At 45.4% G+C, this 24,971-nt stretch overlaps 2 protein-coding genes across 2 annotated transcripts in view; one reads left to right on the top strand and one right to left on the bottom strand.

Annotated features, from left to right (window-relative positions):
• Mcph1 (microcephalin 1) overlaps positions 1 to 24,971 on the bottom strand; it is a 197,190-nt gene that overhangs the window by 51,212 nt on the left and 121,007 nt on the right. The window lies entirely within an intron of this gene.
• Angpt2 (angiopoietin 2) overlaps positions 6,766 to 24,971 on the top strand; it is a 48,737-nt gene continuing 30,531 nt past the window's right edge. The window contains exon 1 of the mRNA XM_028766341.1: positions 6,766 to 7,339. Within this exon, the coding sequence (XP_028622174.1) occupies positions 7,052 to 7,339 (288 nt within the window). The 5' untranslated portion in view covers positions 6,766 to 7,051. The remainder of the gene's footprint in view (positions 7,340 to 24,971) is intronic.

Genomic DNA, 24,971 nt, shown 5'->3' with positions numbered 1-24,971 from the left:
TTACCGTTTTCCCAGCAGAGAGGAAGTGCACAGTGAAGGCCAGCCCTCACTCACCGCTGGAGAACTGTGCTCCCTGTCTTCTCAAACCTGTGGCTTGTATATGGACCCTTTTGACATTTGTTTTTTCAGATGGAGAGATAAAATATTCCACAAAAAATATTAGAATGAAAATATTTAAAAATCAAACAGTGTTTCAGATAACTTTATACAACAGGATAATTATATAAACTGAAATCTTCCTAAAAATTTGAGGAATTTGTGGTGTAATCTTAAAAAAATATTTACTTGCATATTTCCCAAGTTTCTAATAAATAAAAAGCTCCCCCCTTTAGAGTCTGTGAGCTCAAGAAGACACACAGTGTGGCTATCAGATATGAAAGTACTTTAACAGGATACTCTGCTGGGTCCTGCTGGAACAAACTGTAAACAATGAGAATCTTTTAAGTTTCTTTAAAACAAAACATCAAAATCCATCCTATCTAACTGTCATTCAGACATGATTTCATAGTAAACACTCAGATAAGTAGAAGTGGTGAACACCTGGTATCTTTAACAGGAATGGCAGGTATCAAGAGGTCATGTGACCTTTTTATAGCCTCTCACCCCACCCTGTGCACTCAAGACATGCCAGGTCTGTAGTTCTTTGTCAAATACAAGTTGCACAGCTGGAATGAAGATGGTGACTGTTGGGGTGACAGGCCTATCCTGCAAATCCTGTGCTTCTTTGCTGCACCTGTCACCGTCTATACTTGTGGATGAGAACATGCCGGTGGTGTGCGGAAGTGGCTGTTTCCCAGGACAGGAAGTGGCCTGAAAACACATCTGGCAGACAGCCTTTCCCTCCTTTGGCAGTTAGAGAACGATTTTTAACAAAATACTCACTTCCTCACCTCTCACAAAGGTGAATTCCAGGCACTGACTCTAAGCCAATGACTTAATTATGCTCTAAATATACTGGGCCAGCTATTTTATGTCCAATGCTAATGTGCACACAGAAAACATACACAAACACACACAAACATATACTTCCAATGAGGGCAGCAATCATGTTCCGAGTGGCGCCCTATTTCATTTCACAGGCCCATCAGAATCTTTTAGTTGTGAATGCAGGACAAAGCTCAGGTGACAGATCGGGAAGGAACTACGGAAGCTAGAAAACGTGGGGCCGTGTGAATTCACAGCTAGCCAGGGCACCGACACATACACTGGGTTTCTGTGCTTGCACAAGGCTGCTCCCTCCCTCACACAGATGATCACAGGTCCTCCACATGGAGCACCACTGTTCTGAACAATTCATACACGCTTGTACTTCCACAGAGCGCCCAGAAGCTCAGTTTTGGGTCGTGTTGTGGACTCTGACTTTAAGATTCCTATCAGTGCCACACACGGTGACAGCCAGCACCAAACAGGAAGTCTCAATCTTTTCCAAGGAGTTGGTAAAATTGGAGGAAAAAAAAATCACTGCTTTAGGGACTGAGGATACAGATCAGTGAGTAGTAGTATTTGCTCTGCAAGCATGAGGACTCCTGCATGTATGTACTCATGTATACATGCATGTATACATGCACACACGCACACGTATACATACCATGGCTTTAAGTTCAATGCCATTACCATTAGTGAAAGACAAGGGTCTATGGATGAGTTTAGCTGACAGGAGTCTTTGCTTTTTACCTCAGTGAGCCTTGATTTCTTCATATTTCACAGGTACAAAGAACTAAGACCATATGGACAATCTGTGTGCCTCTTGAACTTTTCTTCTGTCCTTAGACTAAGTACAAGGGGCTTTCCTCTGGTGCTTTTCTCAAATCTGCAGCTGGGGATTACCTCACAGCACTGCAGATTCTGGGCTCCATGTGGGAGTGGTGAGAGTGGGTGTGCTGACGTGTGTGCACGTGTGCATATGTGTACGAGTGTGCATGCTTTAGGTACTTCCTTGAGTCTCATTATTGACTGCAGACAATTTGGAGAAAGTAGTAGAAAGCTTCCCGGACAAGTTTTCTGTCCACTGGGTGCCTAGTACTTTTTTCCTGAAAATGAATGTAGAGTTGTATGTCGAAATGTATCAACTATTGTGATAATTTTAAAGATGCCAAGGGCAGTGGGAGAGATGGCCAAGAGGCCCCTCAGTTCTCTCCCTGCTCTCGAGTGCCAGGCGCCTGAGAGTCCCGAGTGTACCCATCTGACTGCGAAGACACAGTGTCCCAGCTTCACATCATAGGGTAATTCAGCACTGAGAGTCCCTCATATACCAAGGCGCTTTCCAAAACCCAGGCCAAGCTGGCCGGATATGCCTGTGCCAGTCAGCGCGCCAGGGCTGTAGGCAGTGATGACATGGAGAGGGGACAGCCAGGGGACTGGCTCAGAGGGGCTGCCTAGCTCTGCAGAGAATGAATGTGATCTGAATCCAAGGGCAGGGAGCCTGTCCTGTCCAGGGTCTGAGCTCTGTGGATTGTTTAATAACACGGGCTTTTGTAAAATGTCCCTTGTTGGGTGCTGGTTCTCCCAGGTCAGGAGAGAGGCCACATATCTCTACCCACTCATGTGACAAGGACAAAACTCTTGGTGACATTCTGTAAACTGGTTCACAGTGACTGTGGAGGCTGTGGGAGCTGTTCACAAATGCCCTCTGGCGTGGGTCACTTGGGGGTCACATGGGAGCTGCCTGCTTTCTGCTGATTTTAAAGTGGAGAGTACCCAGCTTTCTAGGACACCACTTTCAGGGCCAATGGCCTTCAGGGTGACTGTAGCTTGCCTAGAGTCTCTGACCACTCTGACTCCATGATTCAGACAACAGGCGATCTGAGATATTAGATTTCTAAAGGCTTGTGGAACCAAAGCCTACAGGAGACCCTGTAGCTTTTACCTCAGTTGAATGGGGTAAAATGATGTCACAAGGTGCTCCTTAAAGGTCTTTGTTACACATTCCTCCCCACTACACCGGTCAGGGTCCTTTGTGGAATAATATGCAGAAGAGCCCAAGGTGATCAGTAACATCAAGGAAGTAGTGTCTTCCAGACACAATAGGGCCAGTATACATATGAGACTGTGCCAGCAACAGTCAGTTGAAATCTGAGCATGGGGATGGGCATGAAATCCCACCATGACCTGAAGTGTTATTGGCATCTGGCAGCTGCTGAGGAAGAATCAATTATTATTATTATTTTTTAATGATGTTTGACTCCTGTTAGCTTGACCATATACCAGGGCAGGCCCCACTCTCAAAATTATCAGGGCAACAGCAACGGGGTGGACTGAAGGAAGGAGAGAGAGAGGAGGAGGAAGCAGAAGAAGAAACTTATCAGCTTCATATCCAAGTCGGGTGAGAGGCTGGACAGGAAGGTTATGAGTGTGTGAATGTGTTGAAACTACAGTATATGAAGTTCCCAGAGAATTAAACTATTGTTTCTTAAGGTCTTTGCAAATGGCTTCCTTTCTGGAAATGTCTTTCTGGTATCATCAAATGGCTTATTAAGAAGTGGGGACAGTCCTGAAGAGAATAAATGGGGCTCTGAAATTTCAGCTAATGACATGCAACATGGCAGAAAATACACCCACTTAAGAAAACAAACAGCACCACCCACAGCTGCTCTATGGAGCTGACAGAGGCTCGGGGTAACTTTTGGGAAACCAGTGATAGTATCTCCCGGTTTGTATCTTCGTCTGCTTTAGCAGTTCTGTCACATCAGCAGGTAACTGGGGAAAGCCAATGCTCTGGAAAAGGATGGAGAGGGATCAAGCAGGTTAAGTTGCTGCCCCAGGCCACGGTGGCCATCACTGCCCATTGGCACTTACAGCCAGGACTGAAGAGAAACCTGGGCTCTTTTGGTCTCTGCTCTCTTCCCTGGTGTCTGTGTCCTGTGAGGGTCTCCTAGGAGAGTCCTCTTAGCAGTCTAGCTGTAGCTCTGACTGTGTGAGCCCCTCTGAGTTCCCCTGGCCCCGAGGGCTGCCACACTGTGCCACCCTTTGGCTTGTAATGGTGGCATGTTCTGAGCACTTTATAATCGGCTTCAAAGTGTCATTTTTCTTTGAGCTTTGTACTAGCCCCTTGCCCTGGCATATGTCACCCTCTTAAGTTAAGGCCTCCTTCTCATGCTGGATATGCACTGAACACTGAATCACCTCACTGAATATGTCCCATCCCCAGGGTATGGATTGCTGACTTCTCCTAACTTATAACCTATTTGGGTGTATGAGCTAGCAGTGTGTGTGTGTGTGTTTTGCATTGTTTGAAACAGAGCCTCTATGTAGCCCAGGCTGGCACAGAACTCACTATATAGAAGTGCAGGCTGGCCTCAAACCTGCAACAATCCTTCTGCAATAGCCTCTTGGGTGTTAGAACTGCAGGGATGTTCCACTATGCCTTGCTTTGAACATTCTTAAATGATTGAAAGATATACAAAAAGGATTATTTCATGGGTGTGAAAATAAAACCCTAAAGTGCTGTATTCATGAGTAAAGCCTTATGGTCCTCAGTTGTTCTGGCAGTCCAAGAGCTGCACGGTGGCTGTCTTGAAAGCTGATACAGTCATCAAGATGGGGCCAGTTCATAGAGCTAGAATCCTCCACCTCATTCCTCAAAGGAGGGACTTACTGATCCCACTTTTAATAATTTCCATTTCAGAATCTACAAAGAACAGCTTCTACTGTGCTCTGTGGTACTGGACAAGGACAGTGTTCATAGCAAAAGCCCGGAGGCCTGGTGTCCCCAAGAGGTAGTGTCACCTTCTATGTACTTTCATAGCTCTCCGCCTATGGTCTCCTTCTCTCCATATCTCACGAACCCCTGTGGATCAGAAGTCCTCATGTGAGTCACCCTGTGCCCAGCCGAGTTTGACTTAGTACTTGACATATCTCTGTTGCCATGTTTCTTCTTGACTGGCCTGGAACACAACTGCATGGTTCCAATCTAAACCACGTATCAATGCCTTGAATTGTGCTCAAACAAACAAACAAACCCAAAAGATTTGCACCCACTGCTACTGCCTTGCCCTGATCAGAGACTAACCCCAGAGCTACTACTTGACGGAGCTACGAATTCATTTCCACTTAATAAGCAAGCATGTAAGGAGAAGGGGTTAGCATTCCTCAACTGCGCCTATTACATAGCAACTTAATCCATAAAATTCCATAGAGAAGGAACGGTCTCTATTTTCTAAGCAGGAACCCAGAGGCTGAGAGCAGCTAAGCTTTGCACGTCGCACTCAGACTGACGTTGAGGCCTGCCTGCTCTTTCTGAGGGGCTCTGAGTGCAGGTTAGCATTAGCGAGCCCTGATCACCTCTCAGGGCTCAGACTCCCTCCCCTGCTCATTGTCCAGAGCACGAGCTCTGGCCTTTCTGCGCCACAGAACTTGGTAGTGGTTTCTGAGCCTGTGGGTCCCTTCAATGGAGTGTGAGGCTTACGGTGTTTTTTAAGAAGGGTGTGTCTTCACTGATGGCAAAACATGGTCGATCAGTTCTCAGAGATACAGGAAAAACTAAATATCACTCAGTGCTTGGTGAAAAATAGAGACATGTTCTTTTCTTCTCTAAGTTCATGGACCCTGTAGATCTTGGGATTTAAAAAAAAAAATAACCCTCTTCTGGTGCCAACTCGGGAGCCACTCTGCTACAGGACACAGTTTAAAAAGATTCAGTTAGTTCTCTTTCAAACCGATTCCATGAAAAACAACATTCCCTGTGCAGATTCCAGATCCACCTATGATCTAAAATCACGACTCTCCTAGCCTCCAGAAGCCGAGAATGCGTAACACAGAGTTGCCCTGGGCTTTCTGGAGGCAGATGTGGTCCTCTGAGTCAGGGATACTGGAGTCTGCACAGTGCCGATCTCTGGAGCATTAACTTCTAGTCATGAAGGGGTGGTGACTCTGGACCAGCAGAGCCACAGAGCTGGAAATGTCTCAGAAGTCAGTGCAGCCCCCAGCTTTTATTGCCAAGGGCTTTAGAACTTAATTAAAAGGGGAAAGTGATTTCCCTGAGCCCACTGACTGGGACTAATTTAATCAGTAACATGCCACAGAATGATGAGGCCTGAGGAAACCGTGATACAGTGAAGGAAAAGGTATATGTTTCCTCTCAACATATTTCATTCAAATATCTATTGTTACTTAACAGACAATCAGGCCAAGCTACCTTAAGTTTTATTTGTATATTTACATGGGTATTTTGTGTTAAGGCACAAACACGTGAGTGCTGAGAAACTGATCTTGTTAACTTGATTTAATAATATCAAACTGGGTTAAAATAAAAAAAATTGTGCATAACTCAGTTAGTAGTTAAAAAAAAAAAACCAAATACCAACAGGACTTTACTTCCCTTTGGAAAAGCACCATTTACAAGGGCTGACCTTACTCTTTATACTTACAGTAAAGAAAATAAACCAAGCTCCTGATACAGCTGTAGTTTTATTCCTAAAAGACCAGAAACTTTCACTATGCTTTAAAATTAAAGTGATTCCCTCAGATCCTCTGCGAGCTTAGCCTGCAAATGAGCAGACAGACAACAGAGCCCCAGCTTCTCTCTAGGAAATAATTAGGGTGGTGCCTATGACATGCCCAGGGGTCTTGTGGCTGGTCTGTGTTCCCAGAAGGTTTCTGCAGTGCAGTCCTTTGGGGCAGTAAGCACTGTGCTCTGATTTTTCCTGTTGCCTGGCTAGTGACCCCCTACAGGAAGATAGTGGGTGAGCCAGGGGGCGGAGCGGCTGGCTGCACATGTCTGGCTGTTCTTATCAACTTATCATATAAGGGAAGGAAAGTGATTGATTCGGATACTGACACTGTAGACTCAGGGGAGAAACAAAGAGTCCGTGCAGACCTCGGGAGTGAGCAGGGCTGCTCCTTCTTCTCAGGACAGCTCCCTGTGTGCCGGAGAAAAAGAGAAGAGGAGAGACAGGCACTGGGAATCAGCCTGCTTCAGGGACGGGAGAAGGCTCTCACTGATGGACTTATTCACACAGCACAGCCCTGTGCTTTAGACAGCAGCTGAGGGCTCAGGACGCATATGTGCCTGCAAGTTTGCTGAACTCACAGTTTAGAACCCAAAGAGAGAAGAATGTGGCACATTGTTTTCCTAACTTTTGGCTGTGATCTTGTCTTGGCCTCAGCCTACAGTAACTTTAGGAAGAGCGTGGACAGCACAGGCAGAAGGCAGTATCAGGTCCAGAACGGACCCTGCAGCTACACATTCCTGCTGCCGGAGACCGACAGCTGCCGATCTTCCTCCAGCTCCTACATGTCCAACGCCGTGCAGAGGGATGCGCCCCTCGACTACGACGACTCAGTGCAAAGACTGCAGGTGCTGGAGAACATTCTAGAGAACAACACACAGTGGCTGATGAAGGTAGGAAGGTGGGCTGGCTCTGATGAGAGAGAGCTAACAGTTTTATCAGGTTTTATCAGGGACTGGGGCCGCTGAGGTGGGCTGCAACCGTCCTCTTTTGTGCTGCCCTGGAACAAAGTGGTCACAGAATGAAGAGCAACATAGGGGTTGTCTGAAAAGAACGCCAGAATCTGGGCAGAAAAACCCCTGAACTTAGGAATCTTTCCTATCCGAGCAGAGGAAGTGCGCCTCTCTGCAGCTCTCCCTCTGTGCCGTTTTGTTTGAGTAGCTGAGGCTAAGTGGCACCCATTACCAGGATCTTCTCAGTGGGTTGTAGGCATGTGAGGGAGGCTGTGAACAAGACAGCACGGAGCCAGGAAAAACGTGACAATCACGTTAATTACAGATACTTAACGATGGAGTCAAGTGCTTTACCAATTTCCTGAATTTCTTTACGAAAATAGATTCTGACTCTTGGTAAAAGAGAGGAAATTAAATAAAGCCAACCTTGTGTTCTCAGAGTCTCAGGGCTGTGCTGTGAAGGGGTTGTCATCTGGAAACAGGGCTGTATTTCCCAAGTGTCCCGGAGACACTGCGGGCCCCTGTTCAGTTCCAGAGACAGGCTCTGAGCTTGTCCCCACGTGGGATTGCTGCTATGCTTGTGTCATGCCGGGCTGAGAGGGTCTGACAGTTTGTTCTTGGGGCTGCGACGATTGCTCTGTTTCATGGCCTTTTTATAGACCGTAACCAAAATAAGACACTGAAAGGGTCTGTTTTGCTTTCACAAATGATTGTTTTCTACAAAACCTCAAATGACCCTGGAGTTTTCTTTATGTGAACCATATGTATTCCACAGGAAGTTTAAACAAAGCATGCAGATAGCAGATGAATCGTTACGCGCTGTGACAATGACATCACATGCTCACAAGGAAATTGTTTAAAGTCATATAAATCTTTCAAAATCGGGTGGACTTCATTTAGTACTTCTTCCCAGAAAGACATAATTTGCTTTTCTCAGATGTCACCATAATCTTTTGGTTTGATGCCCTGCCTTAATCTGAGAACAGAGCCAGGGTCCCAATCTCTGTTTCTCACGAATACCCTTACTTTCTTGAAGTGGACAAGTTTTTGCTCGAACCTGGAGTCTAAATGAATGAGTGTCGTTGGCCCTAATCTTGTGGAGAGAGAGGGAGCTTTTCAAATCAAAGAACAAAATTGCCCAGGACTACAGGCACACACAAAATCCTTCTCAGTATCTTTATTTTTTCCTGAGTGATCTCCTCAGTTTTTCTCCAGAATTCACTGAACTTTCCTGTTCTGAAACACACGTCCATCCCAGTGCCGGGGTGGGGAGGGGTCCCAGGTATCTGCTTAGCTCTTTCTTTGGGCTTAACTGTCTTGCACACATTCAGGGGACATTCCACGTCCACTGTGACACTGGGGCTGCCAAGCTCCGCAAAGGGAGAGGCACAGCCTTCTAGTAAACACTTTAATCTGCCACTTCCAAGTCCTCTGCTAAGACAAACAGTCACCAAAACAGGGGGGGAAATGTTTTGCCAAGGGCAATGCTGCTCATTTCATATGCTCAGCTCAGCTCAGCTCAGCTCAGCGGAGCCCAGGCTAGGCAATACCTGGGCTTGTTTTCTGCACAGGGAAACCACACCTCTTGTGGGGCTTTGCAAAGCAGCTTAAAGACAGAACAGGAGGATGAACTCTAAGAAAGGTGGCCGCAATCTCCTCCTTCCCAGGGTCTCTTAGTCAATATTTGAACAGTAGCTGGGTGGTATTTCAAAAGCCCCTCTTTCGGCCTTTTAGCTAACTCTCACGGAGCGGAGGGAGGGAGGGGCAGCTTCAGGCTTATCTGCTCATCAGCTCGGCACCTGCTCCCATCAGCACCTGCTCCAGCTCTGAGGGCTGCACCTGAGGAAGGCAATTTGCCAGCTCATTCTGGTTTATGGGCTCCAGGCATGGAAACAAAAGCAAAAGGCAAATATGAAGCCCCCTCGGAATGATTACATGAGATCTCTCTGCTTGCTTTCCTCCTCTGTGCTTTGGCACCTGCAATAATAAATACTGCTTTTCTCTTTGGGAAGAAAATAAGGTCTAATGGAACCTCAGATAAGCCGGGTAACTAACAGAGCAACAGCGTGAGCACCATCTATTTATAGATTATCACAGAGAGAAAAAAGCCCGGGTTGGTTTCATTGTTATATGTGTTTTCTTGAGAGCTGTTTTTAAAAAACGTTTCCTTATTTCCTTGCTATCCCCGCCCCCATCTATGTGAACCATCCAGCTTTTGGGAGTTTGAAAAAAAAAAAAAAACCTTCAGGAGAGAAAATAAGAGTTTTGGTGAGTTTGGCAGATGAATAGTATTTCAGTTTCTGAGTTTCTGAGAACAGCTCCAGGAGTTCAACCTAAGAAAACCCCATGAACACCGATATCAAAAGAGCCCACACTACTCCTTTAATCTGTCATGCAAAGGAAGTATCAGCCTTCTGAATGAGTGTGTGTGTGTGTGTGTGTGTGTGTGTGTGTGTGTGTGGTGAGCACATGAATGAACAATACAGGGGAAGACCCACTCTCCCTGGAGTGCTTAAGCAAGGATAAGATAAACTCCTGGTTGCCAGATCCCAGCCTGCAAGGTGTTAGGACAGACCTCTGTCCCAGTGAGTTCACACATTTTACACAGGCTCCCAGCTTAACGACACAATTGTATTTTGATAGGTCGAACATATTTTTCCCCCCAACAAGAGGAAATATGGAAAGGAAATAAACAACTATTTCACGCTACTGAATGCCATATATTTTATAAACAGCTATGAACCCCGCGGCCGCTGTAAGACAGACTGACTTGAAAAACACAGCTAATGCTTATTAGCTTGATGTAAACATTTCCTCTGCCACTGGCCCCCTCGCTGCTTGTGTTTAAACAACATGAGTACAATCCAGAGACAGCAATCCCTTTCTTTCTTTACAAGCGATAATAAGATATCCTTGAAGAAAGGTCTGGAGACTGCAGTTCATCAGTGGAGGGAAGAGGGAAAAAAGCAGCAATGCTCTCGAACAATGCAGTTGCTGCCACTGGGAAAACACATGACAAGGGCTTTGCAGAGGAGCTTGGCTTTGAGGCCCTTCCCACCTGTGCATGTGCGCACGTATGCATGCATGCACATATTCGTGTAAAGTACTCTTTAGCTGTATATTAAAGAACACAGCTTGCTTTGCTATGGAAAAGATGCCTTCTCATCCCCTGTGACACCATGGTCACTGTTTCCCTGCAGCCTGGAGGACAGAAGCTATACCTCCGGAAGTTAAATGCCGTGTTGAGGAATACGTATGTGATTCGTATTAGAAACATTTTTATTTCATTTGCATTTTGATGAGATGACTAAACATCCAAGATCTCGGAGAGACAAATGCTATGACTGTGGCCATTAAATATCAGCGTCATCATTTTGAGGCATGGGGGGGGGGAACGCAGGGCACTAGGATAGAGAAGGTAGTGTGTTGGAAGACTCAGGTACGGTACAGTGTGTAGCTTCTCACTCTAGCAGCCAAAGTATGAGCATACATAGCACAGTATGTGCCAAGTCTTCATGGCGCAGCAGGATATGTACATGCTTTCTGTACATGGAGGTGTAATCTGTATGCTGCAGTCAGGAGGTCTCTGCCCATCAAAGAGACTTGCAGGGTATGCTGGATTAACTATTTATATATCACCCTATGGAGCTGATTAGTCTGAAGGGCTTGAGGCTAAGAAATGCCTCCCTCCTTGAGACAGGAGACTAAGCATTTGGTCTCAGTACTGATACTGGAAAGTCTGTGGACTTCAGTTAGAATGGGTCCACAGGCTTAACAAACAGGCTGCAGTCTGGAAGTTTATCTACGTGCCAGTCCCTCTGGCTGAAAGCTGGCAAGCATACTGAGGCCCGTGCTGTTGTGTCTATTCTAACATATAAAGTAACTGAAAATCTGGGGCTGGTCAGATGGCCCAGTTGGTGACCTATCTGCCACACAAACATGAAAATCCCTGGGACCCATGTGATCAGTGGACATGGTGTCAGGCATCTGGGACTCCAGCGTCTGGTGGGAAGTGCAGAGAAGTCTCTGGAGTTCACTGGTCAGCTTGTTTAGCTGAATTGGTGAGATCCAGGCTCAGTGATTCACACATAAGTGGAGAGAGACTAAGAAAGACGCCAACATTTGCCTCAGGCGTCCACATGTGTACACACACACACACACACACACACACACAAACTCTTAAACTTTTTCTTTATTTCCATTTTAAAAGACAATAGTTAAAACCAATTCTATCACTGAATAGACAATTAAAAATAAAGATATTAGGAAAGATACAGGCAAAGTTAAGATCAAAACTATAGACTTTTAATGCCAGCATTCAAGGGGGCAGAGGCAGGGAGATCTCTAGTCTGAGTTCCAGGATGGCCAGGACTACATAGTGAGACTTGTTTGAAAACAACAACACCACAAAAACTAGTTTTTTTTTTTTTCTTAAAAAAGACAAAAACTAGAAATCAAAAGTCAAACTGTGCAGGCGAGAGAAAGGGGGGATACCCCCTCTCCCCCGCAGGCCTTGGAGGTGAACTTTCAGAACTTCCACCAGCTGTTTACAGTGGTCAGTAGAGAGATGTGTGCCTTTCCTTTTCACCACACAGACTGTGGTATTAGAGCATGGCCAGAATAAGGACAAAGAAAGTGGGGGAAAGGAACAAAACGGAGGCGCCAGGTCAGGGAACATCTCGGTCAAAGCTCAGTACATTTACACACAAGGAGGAGGGGGAAGGCAGGGCACCTGTAACAGAATGAGAGAGGACCAAGGGCCCCTGGATTAAAAGCCTAGTGTGTGTTGGAGTGGGGGTGGGGTGTTAAGAGGACAGGAAAGGCAAGAGGGAGAGTGCAGGGGCTGACAGTTCCGATAGGAACTGATGGAGGTACTTTGTATCTTTCCATAACAGCCCATGGAATGAGGACAGAACGGGATAGCATGGGGACTTCCTGAGTTGGTATCAAGACAGTGGGTATGAGGGACCATGAGCAGACTTCTAAATCAAAATCTGAAGATTGTTTTCTTTTACTTTATGCTAATGACAAAGTACCCTCTGCCTTTGTGACACTGTGTGTGTGTGTGTAACTTCCTGACTTTATCAGCTCTGTAAAACACCTTCTTTTTTGTCAGCAGAAAAGCTTATTCTAGTTGAATAGGACTAAGCTAGACACTGCCACCTTTCCTACACTGTCTTCTGACCTGAGGAACCTTGTACACTCTAGAGTCTTCCACTCAGCTTCTCACCAGGCCTTTCTCTCTGAAGCGGTGGGTACAGGTGGCACTAGAACAGGAGAGGGGTAGCCTGCCTGGCGCAAACTCTCTTGAAAGCTCTTTGACAAGCCTAGCCAGGCACAGTGCAGAGGACGGTCTCCCACATGTATTTATAAACTAGCATCTACATCGGTGTGGTAATGCCCTGCAGTGTGTGGGTCAGAGGTCATCAGGAGCTCAGAGAGAGGAAGAGTGTGTAGCCCTGCCCTGATTGCAGGGGAACCTGTCTCAGCTGGGAAGATGCCAGGCCCTGCTGAGAGGGGCATATGAATATGGATTTGGACAGAAGTGCCATGTTTTTTTTTTTTTTTAAGCTTGCAGACATGAGTGAGTGAATACCATGGAACCCTTCATCAACCTGGAGGTGTTTCTTGTTCAGGGTCGGTGCCATTAAAGTTCATTTATTTGCTCAAAAAATATTGACTGAGGGGCTCCAAGTATCCAGCAAGTGTTTGGAGTAGAGTGGGGAGGAGACTATTTGAGAATGTGGCCAGGAGGGACCTGTGAAGTCAGCCCCGTACCACCCGGAACACACGCTTGGAGAAAGGACCCTTGGGGCTGGAGCTAGGGGTGTTGGCAGTACAGAAGGCCAAGGTACAGCCCCTGGTCACTGCAAAGAAACCTCATAAAATGAGAAGCATGACTATTCCTAAGTGGACCTGTTTCTGAAATAGCCAATACATAGCTCAGAGCCAGGCCTGGGCTATATGAGACAAATCTTCAAAAAGGCCATTAAACATGTCAATGTAAAAATAAATGTCTACAGACAAATATTTTAAAGCATGCGGAATGAAGGATAATGTTTATGTACAGCCAGACTCAACAATAATTTAACCTTTAGTTAGAGTTGAAAAGGAAGTGAACCTGAAAGACTCAGCAACCTGGCCAACACCCAGAGTCTGTAACACGAACATGTCTCCGGCTCGGCAGGCCCAGCAGAGTGGGCAGCTCTGTCAGGCAGCCAGACAGGTGGGTCTTCCCATCCTTTCAACACGAGGATGGTGGCAGGGCTACTAAAAGGGGGAGAAGGCACTGGGCAATTAGTACCTTTTGCATTAAGCAGTGGCAGGGAATTCTTCTTTGTAGTCTGGACAGTAAAAACAAAGACTGTGTCTAATAACCAAGAGAAAGGATGTGTGCAAACTCTTGGCAACTACACACAGATCCAGGCTCTTTCTGAAAGCGCATGAAAGATAGATCCCCAGATTCCACAGTACACCACCATGAACGAACGACGATACGTAGTCTGAGGAAGAATCCTGTGCCCTTCCCCTTCCGTGGTGACTTGGAACGTCATCTGGACTGCCTCTCAGCAAGCATCCTTAGCATGGGCAGGAGCAAAGAGGGCCAGGCACCAGCACTACACGCATGTTTAAGATGAGAAGAATATAAAACCAGGCGATTTGGCGAAAATAAAAAACAGTTAAAACATGTGCAATCTTGTTCAAGCTTTACCAGTTTGATGGGATTAAAATGTGTTTCATGTGTGGTCTGAAAACAAGGGTCAGGACTTGCCCTCCTCCACCTAAACCCTAGGTCTGGCATCTTAGCTGGATATCTTTAAGTGGATATTTGATGCAGATATTTCCCCAGGAAGTTACTTAGCTTTCACAGCCTAATTCTAGCCTGTACAAAACGCCAAAAAAACCATGTGAACCTCAAAAGTGGACCCAATCCTTCCCTCCAACAATAAGAACTATTATCTCCGCAATCCAAGGAGAACCAATTAGAGGGTGCCCCCAGCATCCTGTCCCCACCAGGGTCCCTACAGGGCCATTTCTCTGCTTCAGGCTATGCCCCCAATCTCCCCTTTGAACAACCTTTCACACTGGGGAATAAGCTTTGGAATCAATTTGGTAACGCTAGAAAACATTAAACCAACATTCATTGTTTAAAAAAAAATGCAACCAGGAACTAAATTTAAAAAAAAATTCATTATTAAATATATGTACAGTTTTAGAGAAATACATATTTTTATGGAAAATGTAGAATTCTTTAAAGAAAGGAATACAGAATTCTTAAGGGGTGAGATACTAAGATATATGCCTTGCAGATATTATTTCATCATGTTAATGAAGTCTCACGGAGAAGGAACAGCTTCTATGTGGAAGCAGACACCCAGGCTCCTCCATCTATGTTGTTACGTTCCATCAAGAACAACTGGGCATGCGTAGATGCCTCTTCAGAATCACAAACACTCTTTCTTGTTTAATAGGAGCATCTCAGTTTTACCGGGTGGCTTGTTCTTGTCACCAACTGGTCCAAAGAGGATTTTTGTGCCTTCTAGGACACACATCTGCACCTTCACTAGGACTGTTCTTGCAAATTCATAAGACAAAGGCTAAGCCTAGATCTAGACTCAAGGCCTAGTTATTTTTCTTGTTGGTTGGTTGGTTTGGTATTGGGAATGAGACCCAGAGCCTCGGCAATGCTAGCTAAGTCCTCTACCATTGAGCCACATCCCCAACCCTGGGCTTATCTCTATACCATCAGTTAACAGCATCCCATTGAACCCGACACAGACTGAAGATTGCTATTTGGCAGACTCAAAGTATTTTGGGAATAATGCTCAGCAGCCAAAAGGGGGAAATATGTCATGAAATTGTCTGCTCATGGATTTACAGCAAGGAGACCACCCTTCTCAGCATAACTTCCTGGGTTGTACGGGATGTTGAAAGGCCATTAGCATAAAGTCCAATTTTCTGTTCCAAGATGTGGGGGTTGGGGGGAGCTGGGAAGCTGCCCACCCACTCTGGCTGAGGGGCCTCTGGGCTGTCAAGACCACCAGCCAGAAGGAAAAGAGGTGAAAACATTAAGATTGTTTCCGACAATTTGTTTCTGGCCAGAGCCAGCCTCAGGAATTTTGCCCAACTCAAGCAATGGGAGGTAAGGGGATGGGTGGGGGGAGCAACACTTTGATGTCCATCCAGAGTACGAATAGAGACAATCTATACCAGAGAGAGGGGTCTCAATGTGTGTGATAAAGCTAATGTGCTGTGTCCATGCTATTATCATTATACAGTTTGTTTTGAGGTTACTTCCCCGGCTTGTCTGTGTTTGCACATTTACTTAACCACAAAAATAAACCACTAGAAAACTCTGGCAGGAGTAGGCCAACTTTACTGGTATAACCTGAAGGTGTAAAAAAAATCTAAAGCGTTTTCAATGGTCTTTTGTTCGTGTGTGTGTGTGTTGTGGTGTGTGTCAGTTCCAGGTTCATAGTTTAGAGATCAGAGATGGATGGAGAGACTTCCCAGCTACTGCCTACACAGACTTCCTTATTACCAACAGTCCCCATTGGAGGGGAAGGGCTAAAAGCGGTCTGTCAGCACTGGCATACTTATCAGCCATAAGCCATGGTGCAGGCTTGACTCCATTCCATGGTGGTAGACAACTGTGTAGTGAGTGACATTTTTGTGCCATTCTAGCATATCATACAAAGTGTCTCCAATGCTCTACAAATCCTCAGTGCCCCAGTCACCCTGTCAGTCTCCCGCTACCACCAATTCCTTTCTGTCCCCTAGGTGTGTTCCTCAGAATGCCATGTATTTAGTCACAAACACAGTCTTTCAGAGTAGCTTCTTTTGCTTACCCAATGGTGTTTTAAGAGCAGGATTAGCCACTCAGTATCAGCCTAGTCATTCCTTGCTTCACTCAGCTACGTTCACTGGCTAAAACCTGTCTCTGTATTACCTTCAGGAATGGAACAGGCTTTCTTATGTTAACAGTGGTGAGCTCACAGAACAGTTCTGTGTTGCCAGCAATGGAGCAAGCAGGAGCAGCACTAGAAGCCGTCAGACATGTACAGACAGCAAACTGCAGTTGTGATAATTTTATTAACGACATCAGATCAGAGCCACACTGATCAAGGTCCGTATTGGAGCTCATGTGACTGAAAGGTTTTGGTTCCACCCAGCTTCTGTGCTGTCTGAGGTAGGGAGGGCAGAGCACACCCCAGCTCTTCCAGCACCTCATTACCTCTCAACACTGAACAGGAGGACAGTGAGCATATATGCACAATGGCATTATTCTACATATCACCAGGAGATGCATGTGCCCAACAAGTGTCTTCTATAAGACATTTTCCTCCCACCTGCCCTGTCCACCTCCTGTAGTACTTACAGGTCACACGGTGAGCCCATAAAAATGGCTATTTCTTCTTAAGCACTTTTTTTTTTTTTAAATCACTTCAGGCTTTGGTAGTTTGTCTGCAATCAGGGAGTGATTCAGCATGCTTTGTTGTTCAACAAAGTCAGAACCACATCTGTGTTAAAGGACAACCCCATAGAACCTTCTAGGCAGGGATCTTGGGCAGCTAACCAGTCAACCTGCATGCCTGGCTGGACAAGATGCAGCCTTACTTAGAAGTAGCATTTCCTCTGATTTCTCTCTGTGTCTCTGAAAGCATTTTTTTAAATGATATTAAATTTCTAGAATCAACAGATGATATCAATCTTTGGGTCATCTACTAGATAATGATAAACATTAGTCTGAAGATAACTGCAGTCTTGGGTTTTATTAGACTATCTAGTCTTTGGAATCTTGAAGACTTATTAGATACAGATGTAGCTTTAAAATTCCCTGAATAAACTGGGCTCCTTAACGGGAAAGCTTGGTGCAAAAATGCTGCTAAAGAGAATGCATTACATTCTGCTGAACAACATAAAACCATCAAATTCCAACCACAAGCTAATTGTCTGTTTAACATTTGTGGCATGTGTGTGAAATTCCTTATTATTTTTAACTACAAAGGGACAGTTTCCACTTTTCTTTTAAAAAACTCATTTGACCTTATTAAAGGGTTAAGAAGAACTTTTGACAAGTATCATTTTAACTACATTGTGCAGTGAAATGAAGTGTTCTTTAAAAATGGTTATATTTAAGATAAAAAAAATTAGTTAAAAATTAAGACTAATCAGAACGAGTACCTTCCATAATAGCTGTTCATTTTACAATATGTAAGTGACTAAATACGGTTCCCTTTGGAGGTAATAATGGCAAATCTGTATCTGCTTCTCCATTTAATTGCCAGGTTCTAAATACAAGTCATGTGATGCCCGGAGCTCCAGAACTCACTCCACTTATACCCACGTAGGGGAGATGGTCTCCTTTCCATTCGGAGAGGAGACACAACTGAGGAGACCCCGGCAGGGGCAGCCCCAATGGTCAGACCACATTTCCTTTTTTCATCTCCAAGCTTCATATGGTAAGGTCGATTTTCAGTGGCCTCCGGTAGTTGAGATCTATGCTTCTTCCAGTGTCCTCAGGCCACACAGTAGACCTCACTTTGTCCCCTAAACCTGTGACTGTGTCACTGCACACAGCTGCCATATGTAGAGCACACCTGCCATGATGAATAAGCAAGAAACGAGGGAAGAGAGGCTGGGACCCAGGTCTGGTAGACTGGCTCTAGGTGCAGAGGCATGAAGGGCCTGCTGAGTGAGAGACAGGAGCTTCAAGGCAGGGCATACCTCCACATGGGGAGCATGGGGAGCCCTGCAGCCAGGGGCTCTGCTTTTCACATAGGCCAGACTGAGGCATGTGAAACTCTGAGAGCCATGGGACATAACTCCCATGTAACTCAGCCTGAGGCTTCCCAGATGCAAGCTGCCCCTGAGTCTGGAAGACTCATGTGTAATGAGATCTTGGAGACTAGCGGACAGGTGAGGTTTTCCCCAGGGGTAGAGGATTTCTTATAAACACGTTAGTTATAAAGGTGGAAAGGCCATTCTCTCAAAGCAGTGCTGCTCAACAGGCCTGGAAGAGCAAATCAGGTCCTCCTGCGCCCGCACCCCTCTTTCTCCACTCACCAACCAGATGAGAGTTCTAGTTTTTTTGATTCAGACTGCTGGCTCAGCTGCTTTAGGCTCTGGGCTATGCTGTATTACGAAACTTAATTCAGTTTTTCAAGGAGTAGATTACACAGCCTGCAGTTCACTCATCCCAAGTACATACTTTGATGAATACACTCTCATATGTCTGTGGAATGACACCCTAGCCCAGCACAGCTAATGAGGTTTGTGCTCCCCTCGCTGGTTGGGTCTTTTCCGCTCAAGGCAAATCTTTATTTTGCTACTCACTGTAGGGTTTAATTTCCTATAACTGGAGCAGTGCAGTCTGTATTCCTTCCTGCTCAGTGATTTTATTTTTCAATGACTCCACTGTTGCACGCACTGAAATGTGCTTCTCCCATCACTGGGGAGTGATTTGTTATATAGCCCGATTTTCATACCCCTGTGTAAGTTCAGGTGGATATGTGCTCTCTTATGGAAGTCAACACTTCAGTACTTCTCTGTTGGCCAAACCCATGTGCTATACCTTACTTACACTGTTATCTTTGGAGTCTATATTGTTAGAATGACTTAAAAGCAGACTGGCGTGATTTCCAAGATCAACTTATTTCCTAATGAAATCCACCACTCAGGGCCCATGCTGAGTGGTGGTCTTGCTGTTCATTCTAGAGGCGTTGAGGGGGAACTCTGAAGTGAGAGATCACCTCAGTGGATTTAAGTCCTGGACAAATACATGATGGAGTTCCCCAAGGATATGGTCGGGGCGAGAACAGAGACAGCAGAAGGCCTGAGTGATGGGAAAGTGGGGTGGGGAAGGAAGGACAGGCTGGAGTGTCTCCTCGCTGCTCACGCTGCTCACTCAGTCCTGTTGCTGCCACCTTGCTGCTGTCCCTATCCTTTCCCATCATCAAGGTGCAGGGAAAGACTGGCACACACAAGTTTTCCTAACTAGAGCTTGCTTCCTTTCATAGGTCTTCCTGGATAGCACTGCCCTCCAACAGGTATGGTCACTACACACAGCTTATACCAGCTTCTCTCTGAGAGCTGGCTGTCTCCTGCTTCCAGGGCAGTTACTAGGCACACAGAGATACACAGGAAAGGTGCCAGGAGAACAGAGTTCCTTGGCTGAAATTGGCCCATGTGGGGCTCCTGACTGCTGGGGATAAGGACAGGGAGGATTTAGGTCCTCACTTCTGGTTTTCCATTGTCATTTCCAAGTTGCTGCCTTAGTAGAGACTTTGCTCTTAAAAGCAATGTAAGTCATCAAGAGGCTGGGGGCTGAAGGGAATGAGGAAAGGCCTTGGTAGTCTGTACCTAGCAGCTGGAAAATACTGAAAGAGAAGACAAGTGCTCGGGGCAAATTCTCCACATCAGCTCTAACTCTGGTCTTGAAAGTCACCCCAGGAGGGGGCCAACATTGAGAAGAACCAAATTCTCAGAAGGTGGATCCCAACAAGCAGCGACACTCCAAGGTGGATCCTTCCACCCAGGGACTCAGGAAGTGGCAGAGATGCAGTGTTAAAGCTGGCACCCACACTTTGTAAATTTGAAACTGAATTCCTACAGCCAAGGGAAGCTGTCAAGATCAACTTAAAGTGGATCACAGAGGTTAAGGCCAAGTCACGGGATAACCACAGTGAGCTCTGGCTTAAAAATGGGGCCGGATGATTCATGCTTTGATTCAAACAAACAAATAGATCTAACAGTATGAAAAACAAAACAAAACAAAACAAAACAAAACAAAACAAAGACAGAACTCTACTACTGCAGTCTTCTGTGTGAGCCCCTCATTCCCACAAAGTAAGCCAGACAGGGCAAGCTCTGAGTGACCTGTGGGGCTAATGTCATTGTGGCTCTGAAAAAGAGGTCCACTCAGATGCCCTCAATGATATCAATACGAGCCCCCAAACGAAGTAGCAGATCGGGCCAGCAGCTCTGTGATCCTGAGTGGTACCCTAGCCTCGCTGATAGGAAGAATATAGTTCTTAAAACTCACTGCCCCCTTTATTTTGTGAGTAAAAATCCAAGCATGTAGGAGAAAAATCAGTTCTGAATGGCATGCTTTTTATAACTCGTGGCAGCCGAGTGAAAGGGGACAGGAATTTTCCACTAGCTTCCATCTGAATAGCCGTGCATGCAAGGGAAGAGGGCTGGGAGAGGGGCAGACCTCCAGAACTGCAGCTAATTATGGGAAAATGACTCAAGTCCCTTGTACTTTCACCACAAGCATTTGGAGAGTCATGCTGAAACTTTACTTCAGAAATGGCTGTGGTGCTCAAGTCTATATGGCTCTTCTGTGTCACTCAGTGTCCTAGAATCGTTCACCTAAGAACAAGTGAGGACCGGACACGTGCACACTGTAAACCACGAGCAAGCAGTAATCGGGCAAGATCACCTTTGAAACCCAGTGCTCATTTCTGCATTTCTGCCTACCACCCAAATGCACTGGTCCAGGGACAGGCAGAGTCCCACGGCACTACATGATGCTCTAAGAATGTGCTATCAGGTACTTGGAAAAGCCTCTCACCTCAAGAGGGCCTCAAAGCATCAAAAGCTAGAAAAACACTCAAGTCTAAGACCTCTTCTAAGGTCCAGCTAAGGTCTTAGACACTCAGTACTTCCGTTTCATGTTTCTGGTTTCCTGGCAAGCACACAGATAGCAACTCAAGGCAATATCTTGACTGGAGGCAGAGAAGGAGGACTGAGGGCTGGGTCTCCAATAGCGCAGAAGGCAAGGCTCTGGACAATGTGTTTCCAATTTTCTTAGTTCCTGGTATCCAAAGTGCAAAGTGTCTCAGTAATTATAACTTCTTTCATAGCACCCCTAGGTTGAAACAGATACCTAATAAATGAATTGACAAATACATTAGGTTTAAATGCTTACACACTTAGTAGTCATTTCGACACATAAACGCACACAGACTGTAAGAAATAAATGGTGCTTTGTTTACTTTTTTTCTTTTTTAAGACAAAGTATTGCTATGTAGTCCAGGCTGACCTCCAGTTTGCCTTAGCCTTCTGAATGGAGTTGTTTCTTAAGTATGAATGGAGTAGATTTAGCCTATAGGGACCACAAGTTCCTTTGGAGTCAGAGTAGACACTGGCCCAGTGAGTTCTAGTTCATCTCCTATCCTTCCAGGAGAAACCCAGCTTTGCAGAAGGGTGATCAGACATTATAACTAGGGGGCTCTGAGCCTCTGGTTCCTCTAACAGTTGACAGAGTTGAACGTTGTGGGTTTTCCTCGAGCGTTTTTAAGCTCCCCTTCGTGGTACTGTCAGCTCACTCACTGCGGGCACTCAGGGTGCCTTAGTGTGCACTCTGGAGTCTGGGCTAATTTGTTCAACTTGATTTTGAAATCCTAACCTACCATAGTGAGCTGCTTCCTCCTTCTCCCCTTCTCTTCCTCCTCAATTCAGAGCAAGGCCTCATGTAGCTCAGGCTACCCTTGAGCTCGTTATATGGTGGAGGATGTCCACAAACCTTTGATCCTTCTGCCTCCACCTCTTAAGTCCCAGGATCACAGGTGTTGGTGAGCATGACCAGCTTACATGGTGCTGGGGACTGAACCCCAAGCTTCATGCACACCAGGCAAGCAGTATACCTGAACACTATAACCTGTCATTTATACGACAAGCTCCTCAGTATCTCTGTTAGTTTTCCCAACGAGGAATGGAAAGCTTAAACATGCTGGCCCAGCAGCAACTAGGGAGTAGAGCTGGGACTTGCCTCTCGGTAGAGATGCCAGTTGGGAAGCTTAAAAGACAGTGACAGGTCCCTCCCTAGCCACTCAGCCCACACAGCCCGGTTTCCATGTTGCCACTCAAAGCATGACATACTTAGTGCACTGGAGGAACCCACGACAGAGTTAAATCTACCCCCTTGGTTTGTGTCACTTCCTTGGAGCACTATGGCCTTGCTCCATGGGACACCGGGCAGAACCACCATCCACAGCGAGCGTATGTTCTCTGCCACTGGACTCCATCAAATGCAACACATGACTCAGACATTTATTTGTTATTTATTTTTAGACTAATGGGAACTGTATGAATTCTTTCTTGGGCTTCCAAGGGCACATGCCTTTTATGCTTGATCCAGAAAGAGTCATGTTTCGGAATGTTAGATTACTAGTTTACCTAACTGAATCCCTTAACTGTCCTCGGGCAGCTAGAACAGTTTCATCCACAGTTCATGGACAGTGAACTTACATTCCCAAGTTCACTCTATGTAGGAAGTCTCAGGTGAAAGGTTCAGAGACATGAAATCACCCATTTTAAGCAAATACACTGGATCACAGCTAAATACATTAAATATTTCATTTCCAGACATCTTGTCCTTTAAAGTTCTTTTTGTTGAGTCACAAAATGCAGGTGATACATAGGCCATGATAAATCAAGCCTACAGTTTGATATTATCTTTAAAATGAGAATTCATCTGATAACTTACACCTAGGTCAACACGTGGAATATCCTGTCTGTAATCTTTGTGTGTGAGTGTGTGTGTGTGTGTGTGTGTGTGAGCGAGCGCGTGCGTGTGCATGTGTCTAGCCCAATCAGTGAATTAAAGATTCAGAGAGAGATCTCGTCTCAAGGGAATAAGGCAGAGTATCTGAGCATACACAAAGTTGTGTTCCTTTGGCCTCAGCATACACACACACACACACACACACACACACACACTCACTCAGATACACACAGACACATATGCATGCACAAAAAATCAAAAGAAGAAATCTGTTCAGTTTGGAGCAGTATGCCTTCATTTCATGGCCAAAGTTTTCTGCTCTTGGTGCCTGGAGAGTAGCTTCCCTCCTCCAGCATGAATGACAGACTGCAGCACAAATGTGACCAACTCTCTCTGAACAGGAGTCAGCAGCAGCACAGCAGCCCTACGCAGGAACGCTGTAATGACAAGCTCGGCACAGCGTGTATTTTGTGGTAGATACTTGCTTATTTTGGGTCAGGAGACATAATTAGACACTCGATGATTTGCCTGAAGTCATAATCACCATTTGCAGTTCCCAGTTGAGCCTCTCCTTAGTGGAATCAAACTACAGCCATCCACAGAACTCAGGGCATGTGGTTTGCAGGGCAGTTTTGATGGATGACAAGCCGCAGGCAGAGTGAAAACATGCTCAGGGGTTTCTAACAGCCTTACAAAGTGAACTGTGGTCCCAGTTTAACCATCAAATTTTAATGGCACAGAGTAAATACACTGATAAGTACTTAATATGCTTCCTATCAAATCTGAGACCAGGAAATGAATATAAATTTCAGGTAGGAGAAAAAGTTACAGCATTGAGTGCTTTGTCTCCTTATCTGAGTGAGTGCTGGGTACAGCCATGCTTTCTCTGACAGCTGCTTCAGTCTCATTTGCTCAGGCTTGCCTTAGTTTGCTATGTAGCTGAGTATGACCATGTCCTCTTGACTCCTTCCTGGGATAACAAGTATGCCCCACCAAGCCTGTTTTTAATGCAGTGCTGAGCATCAAGCCAGGGCTTCCTGAATGAGGGGCAATCCCTCTTGTCAACTGAGCTATATTCTCAGTCTCTGAAGTAGTTCTTTAAAAATTAAGTACACGTATATATCCAGATATGTTTGGCAATATGGTTGGCTCTTGCCTTCAGTCCCACACTTGGGAGGTAGATTGAGGAAGGAGGGTTGTGAGTTCAAGGCCAGGCTTGCAGCATGTTATAGAGTTCCAGGTTAGCCTGGGCTCCATTAGCCTTTGACTCAAAATAAAATAAAATAAAATAAAATAAAATAAAATAAAATAAAATAAAATACAAAACCTACTAATAAGATTTAAATGAGTTTGTTAAAATGTTTAAAGACATATTTTAACCTTAAAAACTGATGCACAAAGCAGGGCCTTGTGAAGCTGTTTGTGTTTCCAATGTGAGTTATAAAAACACTGGTCACTTTTAGCTTCAGCAAGACACAGGCACATGTGCAGTCCTGTGAAATATGTGCACACAAGGGATTACAAGTATGAAAATAAATAGGAAAAAACTGTAGCCTTAAACACTTGGAAGAGTGGGAACGGAACCAGAGGTTAAAGGAAAGACAATCTAATCAAATAGAAGATGATTTTCCCTCTAACTAGGTCAGAAAAGCAAAGTTTCGTTGTAATGAAATCATTAAATTACAATGAGAAGCAGGCTGTGGTCTGAGATTTCCTGCCATCACACTGCAGTCTCTCCAGGTCTGCACCACTCCACATGGATGGAGAGGGGACACATACACATATGCCTCCACCCTGACAGAGGATCCATGACTTCTACCCTAGGGCAAAGCATAGAGAAGGATGCTCAGGCAAGAGAATGAAAACTACTCAGGAGAAAGGCACCATCCACACTGAGGAAATGCCTTCCAAGGCAACCAGTTCAGGGTGGGGCAAAGCTACAGCGTTAGGGGTAAAGGACAGCAGGAGCACATCGCCATGGACATGAGGATCACATCACCATGGACATCAGGATCACATCACCAGAGATAAAGGACAGCAGGTACACATCACCATAGGGAA

The sequence above is a fragment of the Grammomys surdaster genome, unplaced genomic scaffold, assembly GCF_004785775.1.
Source record: "Grammomys surdaster isolate TR1022 unplaced genomic scaffold, NIH_TR_1.0 167, whole genome shotgun sequence".
Classification (NCBI taxonomy): Eukaryota; Metazoa; Chordata; class Mammalia; order Rodentia; family Muridae; genus Grammomys; species Grammomys surdaster.
The sequence above is the reverse complement of the archived record's forward strand: the minus strand, read 5'-3'. Positions and strand labels throughout refer to the sequence as shown.